Genomic DNA, 20,031 nt, shown 5'->3' on the forward strand with positions numbered 1-20,031 from the left:
TAAAAGGTTTTGTTTTTATAGATACCATATTATGTAACAAGACATCATTCATTGGTTCCATTTTGTATGTAGTTTTCATCATTTCTAACTACTAAGATGTAGTAAGAAGGGTTTATATCCCAAATCTTCTTTTATGTAGGACAGTCAGACATGGAATACTATACTGGAAATATGTTAAAGTCCAATGAAATTTTGTTTATGTTGTAGGATCAGCCTACATTATTCCAGCTGTGTGCTCGGTGATTGGCCTTCTAGGTGTCATCATAATCATCTGCCTTGTTGTGTTCCATTTCAAGAGACAGAGAGCAATAGAACGCACGAAAAGAGAGGCAAAATATGTTGCTCAAAAGACTAATAATGAAAATGAAGCAAATCTTCGTCGTTACAAGAATCCTTTGTTTGCTGGAACAGACAAGGGTGGAGGGACAAAGGATTTGTCATTCACAGAGCTACAGGAGTTAGATAAGATAGAAAAAAGTCCAACAAGGCTGTTACGCCTGCAGGACTCTCCAAATGATTCCAATGATTGGAAGAAAACTAGTCCCATACAAAAAACAAAGACAAAAGACATTAATATAGAACTGTCGAGGACTCGATCATTAGCAGTGAGAGCTGCTGCCGAGCGAGACTTGGCTGAGATACATAGAACTTTTGGTGCAGATTTAAGTTCAGAAAGTGAAGTAATGGTGTGATATACCTTACAGAGACATCAGTTATCTCTCTTAAGTAGGTGCTCCGACTTTAAGCATCAGTAATCTCCCTTGAGTAGATGCTCTGACTATGGGCTGTGCCCCTAGTGTTTGCTAGATTCAGAGACATATGTAGCATCTTTAAGTGTTTTTGGGATCATTCTATCAGTGTTGTTGATTGTCGTATGGTTCATCTATACACTGTGTAGAAATATCTACCAAGGAAATGTTACATAACATGCTCAAAATGGAATGAATCTAAAGAAGTGAAACTGTTACAGTTATAGAGGTGAAAGGGATTATTGACAGGAAAAGAAAAGTTTAACTCAGGAAAATGTCAAATAAACTCTACCAAACTACACCAGGTGTGAACCCTCCCAAAGGGAGGTCACCCTCGCCAGGAACAACATCCCCAGATACCATCCATCCATTGAACTTTATCATGTTTAATATCTGTCATTAAAAACCAAATGATGAACCTTATGTATATTTTTACAATAAGTCCCAACTTTTCTACAACAAAAAGTATGTCTATACGCACAGGACAGGAAGGATGTTGTGGTTCATCACCCACATTTTTGTGGTTCATCACTCATAACAACTCACATAGGTTCATTACCATACTTCAGTGACTATATTTTCAGCAGCACGACTGAGAACTGAAGGTCCATTTTGAATTCATTGACCATACCATTGACTCATTTGATCAAAGCATTTGTATATTACCCATTGTCATAGACCATACCAACTGTGTGTATCATACCAGCTGTGTATAACTTTACAGTGAGGTCTCGGTATACAATACCAGCTGTGTATAACTTCACAGTGAGGTCTCAGTATACCATATCAGCTGTATATTTTTAAAACAAGTTATCAGTGTGTCATACCAGATGTATATGTTTCCATTGAGTGCCCGATGTATCATAACAGCTGAATACAAAATGTAATTTTACATTGAGTTCTCAGTGTATAATACCAGGTGTATAAATTTACAGTGAGTTCTCAGTGTATAATACCAGGTGTATAAATTTACAGTGAGTTCTCTGTGTATTATACCAGGTGTATAAATTTACAGTGAGTTCTCTGTGTATAATACCAGGTGTATAAATTTACAGTGAGTTCTTTGTGTATTATACCAGGTGTATAAATTTACAGTGAGTTCTCTGTGTATTATACCAGGTGTATAAATTTACAGTGAGTTCTCTGTGTATTATACCAGGTGAATACATTTACAGTGAGTTCTTGGTGTATTATACCAGGTGTATAAATTTACGGTGAGTTCTCTGTGTATTATACCAGGTGAATAAATTTACAGTGAGTTCTTTGTGTATTATACCAGGTGTATAAATTTACGGTGAGTTCTCTGTGTATTATACCAGGTGTATAAATTTACAGTGAGTTCTCAGTGTATAATACCAGGTGTATAAATTTACAGTGAGTTCTTGGTGTATTATACCAGGTGTATAAATTTACAGCGAGTTCTCTGTGTATTATACCAACTGTATAAATTTACAGCGAGTTCTTGGTGTATTATACCAGGTGTATAAATTTACAGTGAGTTCTCTGTGTATTATACCAGGTGTATAAATTTACAGTGAGTTCTTGGTGTATTATACCAGGTGTATAAATTTACAGTGAGTTCTCTGTGTATTATACCAGCTGTATAAATTTACAGTGAGTTCTCTGTGTATAATACCAGGTGTATAAATTTACAGTGAGTTCTCTGTGTATAATACCAGGTGTATAAATTTACAGTGAGTTCTCTGTGTATTATACCAGCTGTATAAATTTACAGTGAGTTCTCTGTGTATAATACCAGGTGTATAAATTTACAGTGAGTTCTCTGTGTATAATACCAGGTGTATAAATTTACAGTGAGTTCTCTGTGTATTATACCAGGTGTATAAATTTACAGTGAGTTCTTGGTGTATTATACCAGCTGTATAAATTTACAGTGAGTTCTCTGTGTATTATACCAGGTGTATAAATTTACAGTGAGTTCTTGGTGTATTATACCAGGTGTATAAATTTACAGTGAGTTCTCTGTGTATAATACCAGGTGTATAAATTTACAGTGAGTTCTCTGTGTATAATACCAGGTGTATAAATTTACAGTGAGTTCTTGGTGTATTATACCAGGTGTATAAATTTACAGTGAGTTCTCTGTGTATTATACCAGCTGTATAAATTTACAGTGAGTTCTCTGTGTATTATACCAGCTGTATAAATTTACAGTGAGTTCTCTGTGTATTATACCAGGTGTATAAATTTACATTGAGTTTTCATTGTATCACTGAACTCGCACTAGCAGATTCACTGTTATAACACTGAATTCTCATTGAAAGTTGTGCTGTTATAACACTGATTTCTTACTGAAAGATATGCTGTTATAACACTGATTTCTCAATGGAAGTTGTACTGTTATAACACTGATCTCTCACTGACAGATATGCTGTTATAACACTGATTTCTCACTGGAAGTTGTACTGTTATAACACTGATTTCTCACTGGAAGTTGTACTGCTATAACACTGATATCTCACTGTCAGATATGCTGTTATAACACTGATTTCTCACTGGAAGTTGTACTGTTATAACACTGATCTCTCACTGACAGATATGCTGTTGTAACACTGATTTCTCACTGGAAGTTGTACTGTTATAACACTGATCTCTCACTGACAGATATGCTGTTATAACACTGATTTCTCACTGACAGATATGCTGTTATAACACTGATTTCTCACTGGAAGTTGTACTGTTATAACACTGATCTCTCACTGACAGATATGCTGTTGTAACACTGATTTCTCACTGGAAGTTGTACTGTTATAACACTGATTTCTCACTGGAAGTTGTACTGTTATAACACTGATTTCTCACTGGAAGTTGTACTGCTATAACACTGATATCTCACTGACAGATATGCTGTTATAACACTGATTTCTCACTGGAAGTTGTACTGTTATAACACTAATTTCTCACTGGAAGCTGTACTGTTATAACACTGATATCTCACTGACAGATATGCTGTTATAACACTGATTTCTCACTGGAAGTTGTACTGTTATAACACTGATCTCTCACTGACAGATATGCTGTTGTAACACTGATTTCTCACTGGAAGTTGTACTGTTATAACACTGATCTCTCACTGACAGATATGCTGTTATGGTGTTGATTTTTAACTTGCATATATGCTATTTTATGCTGATTTGTCACTGGAAGATTTACTGTTATAACACTGATCTCTCACTGGAAGTTTTACTGTTGTAACGCTGATCTCTCACTAGAAGATCAGTACCAATTCTGATTTTCTTACTTGACTTATGCGGAATCAAGGATAAATCTATTAATATGATGTTTTTTGTTATTTATTATTGTATCTGTGTGTTTACATCTACTGACTTGTGCTGTGAACTGTAACTTGTAATAATTTTGATATGTATATAATTTGTACATATAGTATCTTAATGTGCAGTTATTTAATGCTGTTTCTGTGAGAAAATCTTAATTTAACTTTTAATTTATGAGAGGATGTTTCTGTCACGAAGAAATGATCCAAACATCATTGATTACAACATATTCCATTATACGATCGGACAGATTCCTCATGTCATAAATGGTCATGTTTAAATTCATCATTTTGCCACAAAGTGATAAGCCGGCTTAAAAGCTGTGAAGTTATGTTGTGAAGTTTCTATGATTTTGTCACAAATAGGTATATCAGTAGTTACAAAACACTGTCTCGAGCCCATACCAAATCAAAGTAATCATCTTGTTGTTATGGAAACATTAGTCTGCAGTCAAAGATTCTATTTTTAAGACCAGTATATATAATCAGTTGGTTGTAGACTTTTAAATGTGTGTATGGATAACTGTTATAAATGATTTCATTTTTAGCATAACATTTTTATACATCTACAACAACTAATTATAAATTTATACAGTTTGATTTATGCTGTAATAGGTGGATATAAAAAAAATGTTTTAGATGTTTGTAATACAAGTGTAGGTGGATATAAAATTTTCAGATGTGCTGCAATAGGTGAAAACATTGCCAATATAATGGAAAGGAAAAACAATGTTGATTCCTTTGTTTGTTTATAGTCTGTGAAAGTTTGCAAATCTCCAGTAGGTAGCTTCCAGTAACTGCTCAAGGATAATGTTGTGCATCAATACATTAACACATCTGTAAAGGATATAAATTTACGATGTGTGGGACAGGACAGCTTCAGATGGTTCACTTATCACAAACTTTGATGCTTAGATTTTTCTGTGAAGTCAATTCCACAACAACATGATCAGTTATATTACCTGTAAGTTGGATCTGAATAGGTTTTGTCCATATAAAAAATGTAAACTTCTACCACTTTAAAAACTTTTAGATTGAATACTGGTGTTTGTGAATTTTTCTAGCATATCTGTGTTGTTACAGCTACAAGGTCCAGATATTGAATACTGGTGTTTGTGAATTTTTCTAGCATATCTGTGTTGTTACAGCTACAAGGTCCAGATATTGAATACTGGTGTTTGTGAATTTTTCTAGCACATTTGAGGTGTTTTCAGAGCTACAAGGCCCCAGATGGATAGAACAGATTACACATTTTGAGTTTCATTTTATAGAATTATTTCAGAATCCTGTCAATTTTTTTTTTTTCGAGAATGAGATGACATGATTATTCCCCATCATTGGCTACATATAAATAAAGTCAATTTCACAAATAAAATGAATTTTTTTTTCATTTGTAGTTAAAATGAAGCATTCTGTTTTCCCAGCAATTTGAACTACTATACACTGGCATGGTATTATCAGGGATACAGTCAACTGTGTTAGTCTCTGATTGTGTTAGTCTGTTGTAATATGTAGAGAACATTATACCAATACCAGTCATCTTTAAGAGATTTTACTGTGAGGGCAAGAGAGAGAGAGATAGATTGAGAGAGAGTGAACAAAAGAATGGATGTTAGTGTACCATTTTTTTGGAATTATATTGTGTATTGTCATTACTTAAGCATCCATGTTCCTGTATTAACCAGGAAGTAATGTGTTGGTTGATTGTTTGAGCTCAAAGTCACAGTACCAAAGAGCGTAGATATTGTTTATCATAAAACACATCACAGTCCACTGATGGCCTACACACAAACCACAGTCCACTGACACACTACACAGTCACACCCCAGTCCACTGACACACTACACAGTCACACCACAGTCCACTGACACACTACACAGTCACATCACAGTCCACTGACACACTACACAGTCACACCACAGTCCACTGACACACAACACAGTCACACCACAGTCCACTGTCACACTACACAGTCACACCACAGTCCACTGACACACTACAGTCACACCACAGTCCACTGAAAGACTACACTGTTTTATCTTAGTACACCGATAGACTTAACATAGATACAACATAGTCCTCTGATGGACCACACATTTACAGTACAGTGTACTCGTGGAGTACATCAAAATTACACAGACCAAGGTACGTTACTTTGAATTTAGACAATGAATTCCCAACGGCCAAAGCAGCTTCATGTTCTGTGTCACAACCTGTCATCAGTGTCATGACAAAAAACTCAAATAAAGCGTTTTATAAAGAATAATCAGTTGTTTTATTATCATATTTGTTTATTATCATATTTGTGTATATGACAATTATTTTTACAGATGAGTATTGACAACAAATTTTCAACAAGGACATAGTCATGATGATCCCCTGCCCTTGTCCATTTGTAAAATACATACATCTCAAGTGAGCAACTAAAGTATTGAAATCATTTATTGTTTATGTTCAATCTAAAGTCCTGTTGAATACCTGGGCAAATAAATTTCATTGAGGTCTTTATTCAGCTGAGCACCATTGTCTTGGTCAAAACAAAAAAAACATTGCTTTGGTTTAGTCAAAAAAGAACACCATATTGCCTTTATGAAGCAAAGCACCACCTTGCCATGCTCCATCAGAGCCCACTCTTTCCTTGCTTCAACAGAAGGCTACATTGCCATGCTCCATGAGAGCACACTCTTTCCTTGCTCCAACAGAGTGCTGCATTGCCATGCTCCATGAGAGCACACTCTTTCCTTGCTCCAACAGAGTGCTGCATTCTCATGCTCCATCAGAGCACACTCTTTCCTTGCTCCAACAGAGGGCTACATTGCCATGCTCCATGAGAGCACACTCTTTCCTTGCTCCAACAGAGTGCTGCATTGCCATGCTCCATGAGAGCACACTCTTTCCTTGCTCCAACAGAGTGCTGCATTGCCATGCTACATGAGAGCACACTGTTTCCTTGCTCCAACAGAGGGCTACATTGCCATGCTCCATGAGAGCACACTGTTTCCTTGCTCCAACAGAGTGCTGCATTGCCATGCTCCATGAGAGCACACTCTTTCCTTGCTCCAACAGAGTGCTGCATTGCCATGCTACATGAGAGCACACTCTTTCCTTGCTCCAACAGAGGGCTACATTGCCATGCTCCATGAGAGCACACTCTTTCCTTGCTCCAACAGAGGGCTACATTGCCATGCTCCATCAGAGCACTACATTGCCATGCTCCATCAGAATTCCATGTTTTCTTGCTCCAACAGAGCGCTACATTGCCATGCACCATGAGAGCACCACCTTTCCTTGCTACGCTGCCACGCTCCATCAGGGTACTACATTGCCATGCTCGATCAGAGCTCTACTTTGCTCTGTTACATCACAGAGTATCACCTTGCCTTGCTCCTTCAGAACACTTTCTCTTTGCTCTTACACAGTTATACATTACCATGCTTCTTTAGGGCATCACCTTGCCCTGTTCCACCTGAGCACCTTATGTCCTTGATCCATCAGGGCACATTTTTGTCTTTTTGATTGTTTATGATCTTCACAATGAGTTTTGGGAAAACAAGGTTTGTATCCAGATGGATGTCCCCATGGCTACCAAATGTCCAAACACAACAGATAGGATACAAGTGGAAATGTTGCAGCTAGGACTGAGAACTGAAAACAAGATGTATTTCCATTTGAACTCCCATATAATGACATTGAAAAATATGACTTTTCTCAATTTAAAACATGCATATAGAAAATGAAAACAAGACATCACACCTCACCTTAAAGTTAATCAACATTTATGCTATTCTATATAAAAGACTCATTTGTATTTAAATCCTAATCTAGATTAATCTATAGAAAGGAGGTCTGATGGAAATTAATTAAGTGCTCCAAGAGAATTGCTCAGACAGGATTATCTGGACAAACACCCTAACTTTACTACAAGAGGTATAACTACGACAGCTATTATTTTGGGTGGACTATAATATTGACCAATATACCTCTGATGACCAGCTGTATCATAGTGTGGATTGTACACTTGACCAATATACCTCTGATGACCAGCTGTATCATAGTGTGGATTGTACACTTGACCAATATACCTCTGATGACCAGCTGTATCATAGTGTGGATTGTACACTTGACCAATATACCTCTGATGACCAGCTGTATCATAGTGTGGATTGTACACTTGACCAATATACCTCTGATGACCAGCTGTATCATAGTGTGGATTGTACACTTGACCAACATACCTCTGATGACCAGCTGTATCATAGTGTGGATTGTACACTTGACCAATATACCTCTGATGACCAGCTGTATCATAGTGTGGATTGTACACTTGACCAATATACCTCTGATGACCAGCTGTATCATAGTGTGGATTGTACACTTGACCAATATACCTCTGATGACCAGCTGTATCATAGTGTGGATTGTACACTTGACCAATATACCTCTGATGACCAGCTGTACTGTAGTGTGGACTTTAATATTGACCATACCTCTGACCACTAACTGTACAGTAGGGTAAACTATGATATTGACTCATATACCTCTAATGGCCTGGATGTTTGCAGCACATACAAACAGATGACTCAGGCGCACATAGATGTGGCTGTAGTTTTTCCCCCACAGTACAGCAGGGATCACAAGGATTTTACCAAAGTTGGATAGCAGCACTCCACGCATCAACTCTTCTGACCTGCCAAATATAAAAATGATTCTGTTCAAAGCACCAAGTGGAAACCATTCCGCAAAATCAAATAAGAAATGAGTTCTTATACAACATACAAATGTCTATGAAATTGGCTTACCTAAATTCCTCTGTAGAAACCATCCTAATGCATACAATGATTATTGAAACAACAATGACCAACTCTGTAATAGAAATAAAATGGTAAACATTTCACTGCCATTTAGTAATGTAAATCATCATAACATCAGAAATAGATATCTGTGTTTCATGTTTCACAGCCATCCCTGTTTTTTGCTACTGAATCTAATTTTTTATTTTTTTGCACATTTTCGTCAACAGTTTTATTTGATGATGATTTCCAGCAGTATTAGTAACTTCAGGCAAATTCATCACAGACACTACACATCTATTTATACAGACCATGTCAAACATTCTCTCAACATCTAACTGTCTAGGATGATAGCAATCACCATGCTGTCATTGGTTTTGACAGTGAAATTCATAAAATACACACACATGCATAAAAATATCATAACTTTCACAAAAACTAAGGATGAGATCAGGTGTTTCAGACAAGTATGCATCTTTCTGGAAGTGATAATTCTGCATTGCTTTAAACCATATTTCTATTTGTTTATTTTCGCTTTTTCATTTTTTTTTCTTCATCCCGCAAAAAAGTTGGGGGAAGGTATATAGGATTAGAAATCACCAAGTATGTCTGTCTATTCATCCATTATTTTATAAGTGCAACGCTTCCTAAACCATTTGATAGAATTTCATTGAAACTTGGCACTTGACATTACAGGAAAAAAATTATTTTAAAAAATCAAACATCATAGATTTTCTGACATGGATTTTGATATTAGACATGACACACAATTCAGAAAAAAACTTTAAATACATACCTGACACATCAGGTATACTCTAATCCTAATCAGCATGCCATACTTAAGATGTAATGTCTTTATTTTAAAAATAAAATCCTTTAAAAAAAATCTTTACCTACAAACCCTAATTTTTTAAGAAACAGGAACAGGATTTTTTTCATTAGATGTTGAGTACTTTTACCTTATAACTAAGGTGTTACCTGTCAAACTGACACTGAATAGTTACTTACTTATCATATATATTGTTGTTTGATAGCATGACACTAAAGTGTTACCAGTACCTATTAATGCAAGACTGAAATTTTGATATAGTCCCCATTCCAACGCTGAATAGATCATGTAATCAGGGCGAAGGTGAGATTCTCCACTGCTCCGATGCTCCAGCAACAGTTTTGTAAATGCATCACAGAGAAGTAAGATGGCCACTAACTTCCAGTGTCCCTAAAATAAATAATGGCAGCTAGCTGTGGTCACTTTCAAGTGTCATGAAAAAAAATTGTGACATTACTGATAGTAAGCCAGTGTCTATACAAGCATACCATTAAAACTGTCATCCTATACTAATATATCTTACAAAGTTATTTCTGGTGGAAAATAAACAACATTTTGCTTTAAAACACAATTTTCTATAAGAATTATAGTAAAGTTAACCTCTATAGAGAGAAATGTGATATTCATTTTGGTAAAGCTCCTTAAGACAATTAAGAACATTTGATGCTACCATATCTGGTTGTTGAAAAGATTTTTTAAATTCAAGTCAGTTTGATCCCTTCTGGCCCCACCCATCAACCCCTGGGGGATCAGTCATGATCAATATTAGCATACCATCAAGCCATCATCATTTGCTCATAATTCTACCCAAGTTTGAAATATTTCCAATTGAAATTAAACAAATTTTGCTCATTTGTTTTTCATTTTCTCCTATATAAACTGTAGTAAACTTTACCCCCTCCTTGTGTGGAAATGTTGGACCATTTGGCCATGAAATTCACAATTTTGGTAAGGCACATCAAGATGCTTTTTGAGAAGAAAAAAAAAATAAAAGTTTACAGATTCACAACACACAACCCTGGACATAGGTGATAGCACTAGGTCACTCGAGACTTTGTCTCAGGTGACCTAATAATTTTTTCAAAGTGACACCATTGCTGTGAATCCCATTTCTTATACACCTGTAATTTAGTTTGTGAAAAATAACAAAGCAGAACCTTCAAGATAATACTTGTGACACATGCTGTATTTATATTTCTTTTTTTTTTATTAAAGTACCTCTGTACATAAAAGTAATAATATCATTTCTGACAGCTTACCTGTGTTTTCTTGTTGTACAAAACATGTCGAAATGCTTGCTGCTTCAATAGTAAAGCATCCAAACAAACGATAACTGGCTCTGACTCAATGTATTTATCTACAACCTTTTGACAGTTTTTCTGAAACACAATTTATAGATTGCACATTTTGAAATACAAATGCATATTCAATTATTTATAAATGTACTGACAGCAAAATGATCCAAGTTTGTCATATATGTCTCCTCTGATAATAATTCATATATGTGTAACAAGAAGGAGCAATGAAAAACACTCTCCCCTTAAGTTTCTACAAAGGTACAGACAGCCTGTGGAGTTCCTGCTTGTTATAAAAGTATGTTTTCTGACACATTGACAATTTCCAATTTCTTGATCATCTATTGACAGAAGAAAGTTGCCTCTTTTCAAAATCAGTTCTATTTTCAATAGCCATGTTCTCTTTCATATTATGGAATAAGGGAACATTTAATGCAAAACAAAGTAGGCACCTGCTGTGTGCCAAGGAGATACATGTTAATAGTCTGAAAGGTTTTGATTATCTATCCATTACTTTACTTTTGTCTTGCTATTGGTTGTGAGAGTTAACTTTTTGTTAGGTTTACAAGTGTAACTGTAACAGAGGTCATTATTTATTTCAATGCCTCCGCTAGGAATCGAACCCGGGACCCCTGGCTTACTAGCCTGACGCTCAACCAATCGAGCTAAAGAGAAGTTCTCTCTAGTCGAGTGGTATATTGCGGCTAGTATTTTAACAGGGTTACATAATCCCCCTCCAGGAAATAACTCGTTCTGGAGTTTCCAGGGGTTACAGCGATGCTGGTGGGGCATGGCTAAGTACTATTCACGGGTCCCTACATGGGCGCCAATGTAACAGAGGTCATTATTTATTTCAATGCCTCCGTTAGGAATCGAACCTGGGACCCCTGGCGTACTAGTCTGACGCTCAACCAATCGAGCTTAAGAGAAGTTCTCTCTAGCCGAGTGGTATATTGCGGCTAGTATTTTAACAAGGTTACATAACCCTTGTAAAATACTAGCCACAAAATACTGCTCGGCTAGAGAAAACTTCTCTTTAGCTTGATTGGTTGAGCATCAAACTAGTAAGCCAGGGGTCCTGGGTTCCATTCCTAGCGGGGGCATTGAAATAAATAATGACCTCTGTTACATAAGAACAAGATTAGCAGGAATCTGTTGTGGCAGCCATTGCAAAAAATTTGGAGAGTTGTTTGGGAAAATGAGTGAAAATACAACATTTCATTACATTGACAAATACTTATGTTAGTAGATAATTGTTTTATCTTTCTATCCATGTATGATTTATAACTATCATGCTGATGTAAATTAAAAGAAATATTGCCTGATTTCTGGTTATGATAGAGGAAGCAAAACAAGATGTTGTTTTTATTTCAGGAGGAATCTGACTACCGACCGTACAAAGATAAAAATAAAATCACAGATAAATTGTGAGAACACTTCAGACTTGAACATTCGAGCAACAAATCAACCATAGTACTCAAACATTTTATATTTGAGAGACAAGATTTTAGTTCACAGATATAACATGTATTTTTCCTCGTAAAAAAAATAAACAGGTAATCCACTTGTATTGAACTGTTGAAACACTTTACGACTCACGCAACTAAGTAAGCCATTGAACGACTAGGGATTCTGTTTCAATCTGTTAGTCCCTACCAAAATTTAGATTTGGTAAAAGAAATCGTCCTCTGTGGGGACGGAATTCATAATTTATAATGAATGAAGGAAATCTGCATAATCAGACTTCATAAAAAATTGATTTGGGACGGATTCAGACAGGTGTAAAATGTCGGGGGTTTCACTTGTAAACTTCCGGTTAATGAGTTCTGAAGGCGATGACAGTACGAGATGCCATTAAACCTACTAAATTATGTCCTTTGCAGTCTTCGACAAGTATGCTTCTATGAATCTAAACAGTTGTTACTTGTGTCGAAGTTCAAATATTAATGTTTTAGCTTTAATTCTAAGTAATAACATATAGTGACTTATTTATTTGCATGGGTCCTTTACATCGACATTGCACAGTTGCACGTTGCGTTTTAAGTTTCTATTTCCTTACACAGTGCTCAATTTTGATGATTCCAGATTTAAAATCACGATAGAGTTGGTCAGCAACACTTCCACAGCCAATACATTTGTAATCCCGTGTATGTAATGCCAATTCGGTTTGAGTGGTCATATTCACAACTACAGCTGTTTATACTTTCACTTTCCAAACCGGAAGTTTCTAGTTGAGACCAACAGCTGGAACCAGTTCATTCACTTCCGGTTTGACCATGCAGACTGTCGGCGACAGAGGGAAAACTCATCCGAGGTATATTTAAAACTGCTGATGTTGACGTAACATTTTGGCTCAAAACTTGTTGAAATGATTTGCATACTTATACACCCATGTGTCTGAGTCAAGAGGATTTTGATCCGTTGTAATGAGACGATATGTTGGCCTAATTGACAATTAATAACTAATGTAACCGTTCCTTGAAATTATAAAAAAATATATATAACATTTACCAAATGTTTGTTTTCACCTTAATTTTATATTTGTGTCTGAGGTTATATCATATTTGCATCCTTATCAAAAAAGTATGTGGATACTCTTTCTGGCTCTCCTAACATTTTTTTAATTCAAATTGTACATGGGTAATTTTAGTCACAAAAATAACACCAAGATACCTGTACAGGTGTCATTGTGACTGTAATGTCAATAGTAAGTTAATGACATCATGTCAAGTAGTATTATAACAAAAGAGCAGGGATCACACTGGACTGATGGCTTCTGACTAACTATCCGCAATTTTACTTTTGTCTTTGTCTCCGTTGAAAGTCAGAATTCCACCCTATATAGATATGCCAGTGACCCCACCAATGTCTTATATAGTGTACATCAGTGCAATAGTTATAAATCTTACATTGATGGAAAGATAAAACATATTTCTACTAACTTGCGTATGTGTAACAGGAATTAGATATTTTAGAGTTGTATCTCTTTATTTGAATTCAGATTCAAGTTTTGTAGACATTTTACCTCTGGTGTTGTGGTTATATAATTCATTACATAGATGGCAAACTCAACCCCAGGTTGATTTATGTAATATAACAATATTTCAAAGTTGGGTATCATAGTGAAAATCAAACCAATACATTATACAGGTAGATTTTTATATAATTACCTGATTTCCGTCTACCATAGTATACATAAAGGCATAAACCAATTGCCACATGAAAAATTGTTTTCTACTCATTTTTAATTACATGTACTTCTTTATCTAAAAGTACATTATGTATGGATATTTTAACAAGATATGTACACATGTATATCATGTATATTAGTCTTAATGCCAATTATTGATGTTTGGCAGTTCTAAATATATTACTCTAAGATAATTCATTTGTGACAAAAGTACGGAAATAAGATGTGATATATTTGTTTCCAAGTTTGCCTGAATTATGATAAAATCATACTTGGAAAATCTTTAGATTCGTATACTATTATATGGGTTTATACACGTCTTGTTTGACCATTATATGGTAGAGACAAATTAAGGAATTAACTTATACTATAAATACTTCTGCACGCAATGAAATGATTATGCTGTATGCCTTATCAACTTCTAGGGTTTAAAGATCAATCCAGTTTAAATTTGATGTTTAATTTAACTGTATGAACACAAAGTTAATTTGAACATCAAATTTTAAGTAGTTTGGACACATATATGATGGCCATCAGTTATATCAGGTATAAAGGGATACATATACAACTACCATATAACATCTTGTGTTTTTCATATTCTTACTCAGGACAATGACATATCCCTTTAACTTATTCCCAACTCCCCTGCATCTCCAATCAAGCATAACTATTAAAGGAATATATATCATGGCAAACATATGATGAAAATGTATCTCATTTTTGTACAGATAAATATTTACCTACAGATAATAAGCTGCCATGACCTGAAAAAGACAAACACTTAGAATTAGCTATAGCCCCCCCTTGTCACAACCTATCATCTGCTGAAAGACCAGGGAGTATCTGGGTACTTTAATGTTATAGGAGATAAAATATGATGTGACATCAGTATGACCAAATGTTTCAATAGAAAGTGATTTTAGGTCTGTTTTAGTCACAAACATCATGGGCTGTCATCCAGTTCATTCATTTGTTCATTGATTTTTCATTAGTGTAACTTTATTTGTAAACCAAATGATATTTAATATGGCTACCATGACAACCATGTAGAAAAGCTTGTTCTTCATTTCAAGACTGGATAATACTACTGAGACTGGACATTTACTAATGAGTTGGATCTGAGTTATTGTACTAAAATTTGGACCAGTAAAGCATTTTAAAATGGCTTCCAAAGCTGACATCATGAAAATATTGTTTTTGTAAAAAGGCCATGGGTAGGAGCTTTGGACCATGCACCTCAGATCTTCATCTGAGATTAAGGTCATTGCTTTGACTGACTGAGCAGGTCTCTTTGGCTTGTATGTATTGTTAAATTCAGTCTTTGATTTTACTAAGCTGATGAAGTGTACATTTCTATAGCTATTGGATTGTCATGCTGAAATTTAGTACAGGAACAATTCACTGTTTACCTGGTGTGACTATTTGGGTTTCTTTTGTAGGTCAAAGTCAGCAGAACTTAAGGGCCTCATTGATCAAGAAGAGTTTACCCTTCGTAAACGTCTGCCGCATAAATTACCAAAACGCAAAAATGATGTTTACGTGAGTCGGAAAACCAACTATAAAAGTCAGCTTGAAAGATGCAAAAAGATACTGGACTTGGAAAATGAAGTTTATATTCATGGATTAGGTGCTGCGATTACTAGAGCTGCAAATCTGGCATTGACAGTTCAGGCAGCAGGACGAGGTAGTATAGCCATTGCTACTCATACATCCACTGTGGAACTGGTGGATGATCTAGAGCCTGACAAGGATGACAACGAACCAGACACGTTTTCACGGAACAATTCTGCAATTCATATAAAAGTGTACAAAGTCGAAAGTGCTGGTTTAGAGACCCCAGGTGAAGATCCCCCACACTGACACACAAAGTGTGTGTGATAATACATCACAGGATTTTAGATATGAACCGACATACTATTTGTTAGTGTAGCAAGCTCAGCTATGATGGGCAAATTATGATTTTCATGGTCAATACCTAACAATACAGAATACTGATATACTGCAGTAGGTAGTAATTGAAAAAAGTTATCCCACACATTTATGAAATTTAGTGACTTTGAACCAATGATTTAATATACTGATGAACTGGAATACAAAACGATTGTGTCTTGATGGTCTAACTATGTATGTTAGATCTACTGATCTGTACTCATATAGGTACAGAGATTGTCAAGATGTTGCTTGTCCAGCTATATGTGGAAAAATTCATTTTTGTGTTCATCTCTTCAAAGATGTTAACTGCTTTCTAATGTTGCGTAAATTTCTAGGACCCTTGTAAAGGTCAGAGTTAAATGAAGGTCATCAGAAGGTTATTTTAAAGAGTTTTGTAATCTAGTCAAATTACCTATTCAAATTAATAATTTGTTGCAGTATAGAAATTGTATGAAACTTAATACAATCATGGACTTATACTTAGTTATATCTAAGTCTATGACATTATTTTGGAGTGAAATGATGGAAGCCGGATTGTGTAATGTCAGGTTGTTTTGTCATGTGCTCAATATTGATCACAATCAACAGTTGACCATTTGTTATCTGCCAGATAAAAACGTATTAAAGATTTATACTCAAAAAACCATATTTAATTTTCGGTTATTTATATATATATTGTAATTTGATATTTTCACTATTTTAAACATCACCTGTAATTTCCAAATTAGATATAGTTATACATTACCTGAATTTGACAAATAAGGTAGGAACGCACAGGAATATATAATATCGAGGGATTAAAAACTAGCCTCAGTGTTGACTTCTCTAGCATTAGCTGTTGTGTTTGTTCATTGATCTGTAAAGTCCCATCTTCTAACTGTTTTTATCTAATCTTATCTACCTGTGCTCTAATCACTTCCATGCTGTTGTTAGTGTGGAATTACAAGTGATGGGCCTGACCAGAACCATTTTGTCAGCCAGTCAATCAGAAAGTTACTTAGCTTTTTAATACCATCTATTAATAGATGATTTTCTTCATATTTTGGACTGAAAATAGTATTCAATGTAAGGCAGTATTTCAGCTGTAAATAGCACAAGCATTTGTTTCATAAAAAGCAAAAGTTAAGCGAAATTATTTGTCATAATCAATATGAAAATTATAAAGATTTCTACCACTCTTTATTTTGAAATATTCATGCTTTATAAGAAAAATAGTTTACAAGTAAGGCTAGTTAACTTGCATTCTTCCATAAAGTTTTGCAAAGAGATATCAGCAGTTTCGAATTCCTATACCTCTGTATTATATATTCCTAGCACACATCACCTGGATTTACCCAATCAAATAGGAATATGCCATCGCAAGTTACCAAATAAGATAAAGTTATACATCACCTGGAATTACCAGGCCATAACTGAATTTTGATAAGGCTCTAAATCTTATGAAAAATTTTCTTGAGGTTTGTAAGTAAACTGTAAATAATGTTTAAATGTATGTGCTATGAAAATGTCTTTTCAGTAAGATACCAAATCTATTTTGCACCTTTTAATGTTAGAGGTATTGTAAGAAAATAATTAAATAAGTATTATGATTTGATAGCAAGTTACCTTTATAGAATCACTTTCAGTGACATTGATGGATCTGTGGGAACAGCATATATACCCAAAGGAAATAAATCTATTTGGGAGGATATTTTGACTATGCCCAGAGGAAAGAGATCTTTGTGGGAGGAAATTAACTATATATACAAAGGAATCAAATTAATTTTAATGTGGGAGGAAATTGACTACAGATCTATGTCAGAGAAATTGATCATTATACCCAGATCTATGTCACAGGAAATCGACTATAGCTCTATATCCGAGGAAGCTGGCAACCATACTCAGAGGAAATAGATCTATGTGGCAGGATATAGACTATACCCAGAGGAAATCGATCTATGTGAGAGAAAATTGACAGTTATACCAAGACAAAATGGATCTTTATGAAAAGAAATTGACTATACACAGAGAAATTAAATGGATCTATGTGAGCAAGCACTTATCCAGGATTTTGGGTTGTTTTAAATAGAAAAATCTCACACTCAAACATCCCCCACACCCCTACTTTTTTTATGGTTTCCAACTCTGATTCTACCTGGATTTTGTTTGTTTGTATTTCTATTTGCAAAGAAGTCCCATGTATGATGGCAAAAAAAAATCTCTTATTACTTGAAAGAATGAGAACTAATGAGCATCTTAGGTAATTAAAGTAGAGAAATTTGTCAATGAAATAAGAAAGTAACAAGAACAAATAGTCAGAGTCTGATCTGTGTGGGAGGGAATTATGACTAAACTCAGAGAAAACAAGTCGATGTGGGAGGTATCGGAGAGTAATTATAGAGGAAACAGATTCAATCAGGGAAGAAATTGACTTACTAGTGAAAAGAGATATATACTAGTGAAAAATTTCTGTACCTGGAAGAAATAGATGTATACTTGTTTGAAGGGAAAAGATAGAACCATTTAAAAAAACATGGTCTTAGAATAGATTTATCCAAGTTAAGTCAATGAAAAAATAAATAAAGACCAAACAATGGTATCTCTGGGATCTCTTTTTTTTTTAATAATACAACTATATGTAACTAAGTTAAACTTAAATTACTGGCAGGATTTAATTTGTTATATATTTCCGGATTTCATGTTTCATAATTGCTTTTCCGGTTTCGCACTCGCTTTACAATTAGAATATTCAACATGGCGACATCCATGAGACGACCAACGCTGACAAGGTTGTATATGATTATGTTGACGATATTGATATTGACGACATAGAATCGTCTGTTTGATTCCTATCTTTTGTTACAAAGGCAATATGATCTCATTATCAAACAGACAATACATGCTACTGTTAAAGGCCTTGGCTGGCAATTTGTTACATAAGCCCGGTTATATCAGTATGTTTTGCTGTAGATGTTCAGCTGTTGTAAATCGGACTCCATTAACGTCGATGAATTTCAACCAAATAATTGCATAAATGTCTTAGAATGTGTACATACCACAGGAATTTGCCATTCTGTATGTAAACATATCTTAAACACTACTAAAATAGCAAGTTTTTTTTCCGTATCTGTATTTATCCTTGGGGCATTAGTTTATGACCCCTAAGAACCATTTCATGCTAGTTAGGTTTTGTCAACGAATTACCACCAAACAAATACATAAATTAATTCAAATATGTCCATATTATAAAATATATTTCTTTGAAAAGTGATTAGTGAGACAACAGTATTTTTCTGAAAAATATCCACAGATCCGACCACAAATTCGCTCACCTGATGTGATCGACATCTATGTCGGACATATGACTGCACTTCCGTTTTTGATGACATCACTAATTCTCAGAGACGTTTGAGATAGCTTACATTGACCCAAAAGTACACTTGTATTACATAAAATCTTCATTTGAATGGCAATGACATACTGATGACAGAAAAAATCAATGGTGCAAAAAAATGGTGTATATCTGTGCATGTGTTGATGTGTGCACCTTTTCTGAAGGGTGAATAGATTGTTCCGAAGTACATAATAGTCCGGTGCCGATGTCCAGATGATATACGTTATGGATTTCAAGCTGTTCATTTAGTATTGTTGGTATGTTTCACACATGTATATACAACATTTAATTTTTGTGGTTCAGTCTTATAAGATTTATTCAATAAACTGTTAAGTGAAGTGTCTGTATTTATCATGAAAAATCCACATATGACCTCAATTGCTTGCTCACTTGAAATGACAGACGTGCATGCATCACAAGGTAGGTGGAACCTGTGCCACGAGGGAATCACTTGTTGGTTGGAAGGGAGGGGGATATTGCTTTACAGAGGATGCATGTTGCACAGTTTGTTGGGAAGATTTAATACTTTTGTTGAGTTTGCCTTGTAATAGTAGAAAAACACTGAATGTGGCTTTTAT

General features: G+C 35.1%; 3 protein-coding genes across 3 annotated transcripts in view; 2 read left to right on the forward strand and 1 right to left on the reverse strand.

The window, feature by feature from the left end:
- Positions 1-6,310, forward strand: part of LOC132558932 (protein jagged-1b-like) — a 114,066-nt gene extending 107,756 nt beyond the window's left edge. Inside the window, exon 22 of the mRNA XM_060223551.1 lies at positions 208-6,310. Within this exon, the coding sequence (XP_060079534.1) occupies positions 208-692 (485 nt within the window). The 3' untranslated portion in view covers positions 693-6,310. The remainder of the gene's footprint in view (positions 1-207) is intronic.
- A 1,259-nt stretch (positions 6,311-7,569) lies between these two features.
- On the reverse strand, positions 7,570-13,154 carry LOC132558933 (protein ARV1-like). The gene is made up of 6 exons (XM_060223552.1): positions 13,018-13,154; positions 10,923-11,042; positions 9,894-10,053; positions 8,844-8,907; positions 8,583-8,731; positions 7,570-7,689 (listed from the first exon to the last, which is right to left on the reverse strand). The coding sequence occupies exons 1-6, from the start codon at positions 13,135-13,137 to the stop codon at positions 7,574-7,576; spliced, it is 729 nt and encodes a 242-aa protein (XP_060079535.1). The 5' UTR covers positions 13,138-13,154; the 3' UTR covers positions 7,570-7,573.
- Positions 13,155-13,234: 80 nt separating this feature from the next.
- LOC132558958 (ribonuclease P protein subunit p20-like) lies at positions 13,235-16,728 on the forward strand. Its single transcript, XM_060223584.1, has 2 exons — positions 13,235-13,272; positions 15,588-16,728. Exons 1-2 carry the CDS (start codon positions 13,235-13,237, stop codon positions 16,006-16,008), a joined length of 459 nt encoding a protein of 152 aa, XP_060079567.1. The 3' UTR covers positions 16,009-16,728.
- The last annotated feature ends 3,303 nt before the right edge of the window (positions 16,729-20,031 follow it).

Source organism: Ylistrum balloti, unplaced genomic scaffold (genome assembly GCF_031769215.1).
Source record: "Ylistrum balloti isolate Yb309-2 unplaced genomic scaffold, AGI_CSIRO_Ybal_v1 Utg370840, whole genome shotgun sequence".
NCBI classification, from domain to species: domain Eukaryota; kingdom Metazoa; phylum Mollusca; class Bivalvia; order Pectinida; family Pectinidae; genus Ylistrum; species Ylistrum balloti.

What these genes read in the sequence shown, in the direction of transcription:
- LOC132558933 (XM_060223552.1), bottom strand. Translation starts at nt 13,137, where the DNA reads ATGACCACTCAAACCGAATTGGCATTACATACACGGGATTACAAATGT. An exon ending in TCATCAAAATTGAGCACTGT is followed by an intron (nt 11,043 to 13,017) that starts GTAAGGAAATAG and finishes ATTGTGTTTCAG; the next exon opens with AAAAACTGTCAAAAGGTTGT. An exon ending in TTTCAGTCTTGCATTAATAG is followed by an intron (nt 8,908 to 9,893) that starts GTACTGGTAACA and finishes TTTCTATTACAG; the next exon opens with AGTTGGTCATTGTTGTTTCA.
- LOC132558958 (XM_060223584.1), top strand. Translation starts at nt 13,235, where the DNA reads ATGCAGACTGTCGGCGACAGAGGGAAAACTCATCCGAG. An exon ending in AGAGGGAAAACTCATCCGAG is followed by an intron (nt 13,273 to 15,587) that starts GTATATTTAAAA and finishes TTTCTTTTGTAG; the next exon opens with GTCAAAGTCAGCAGAACTTA.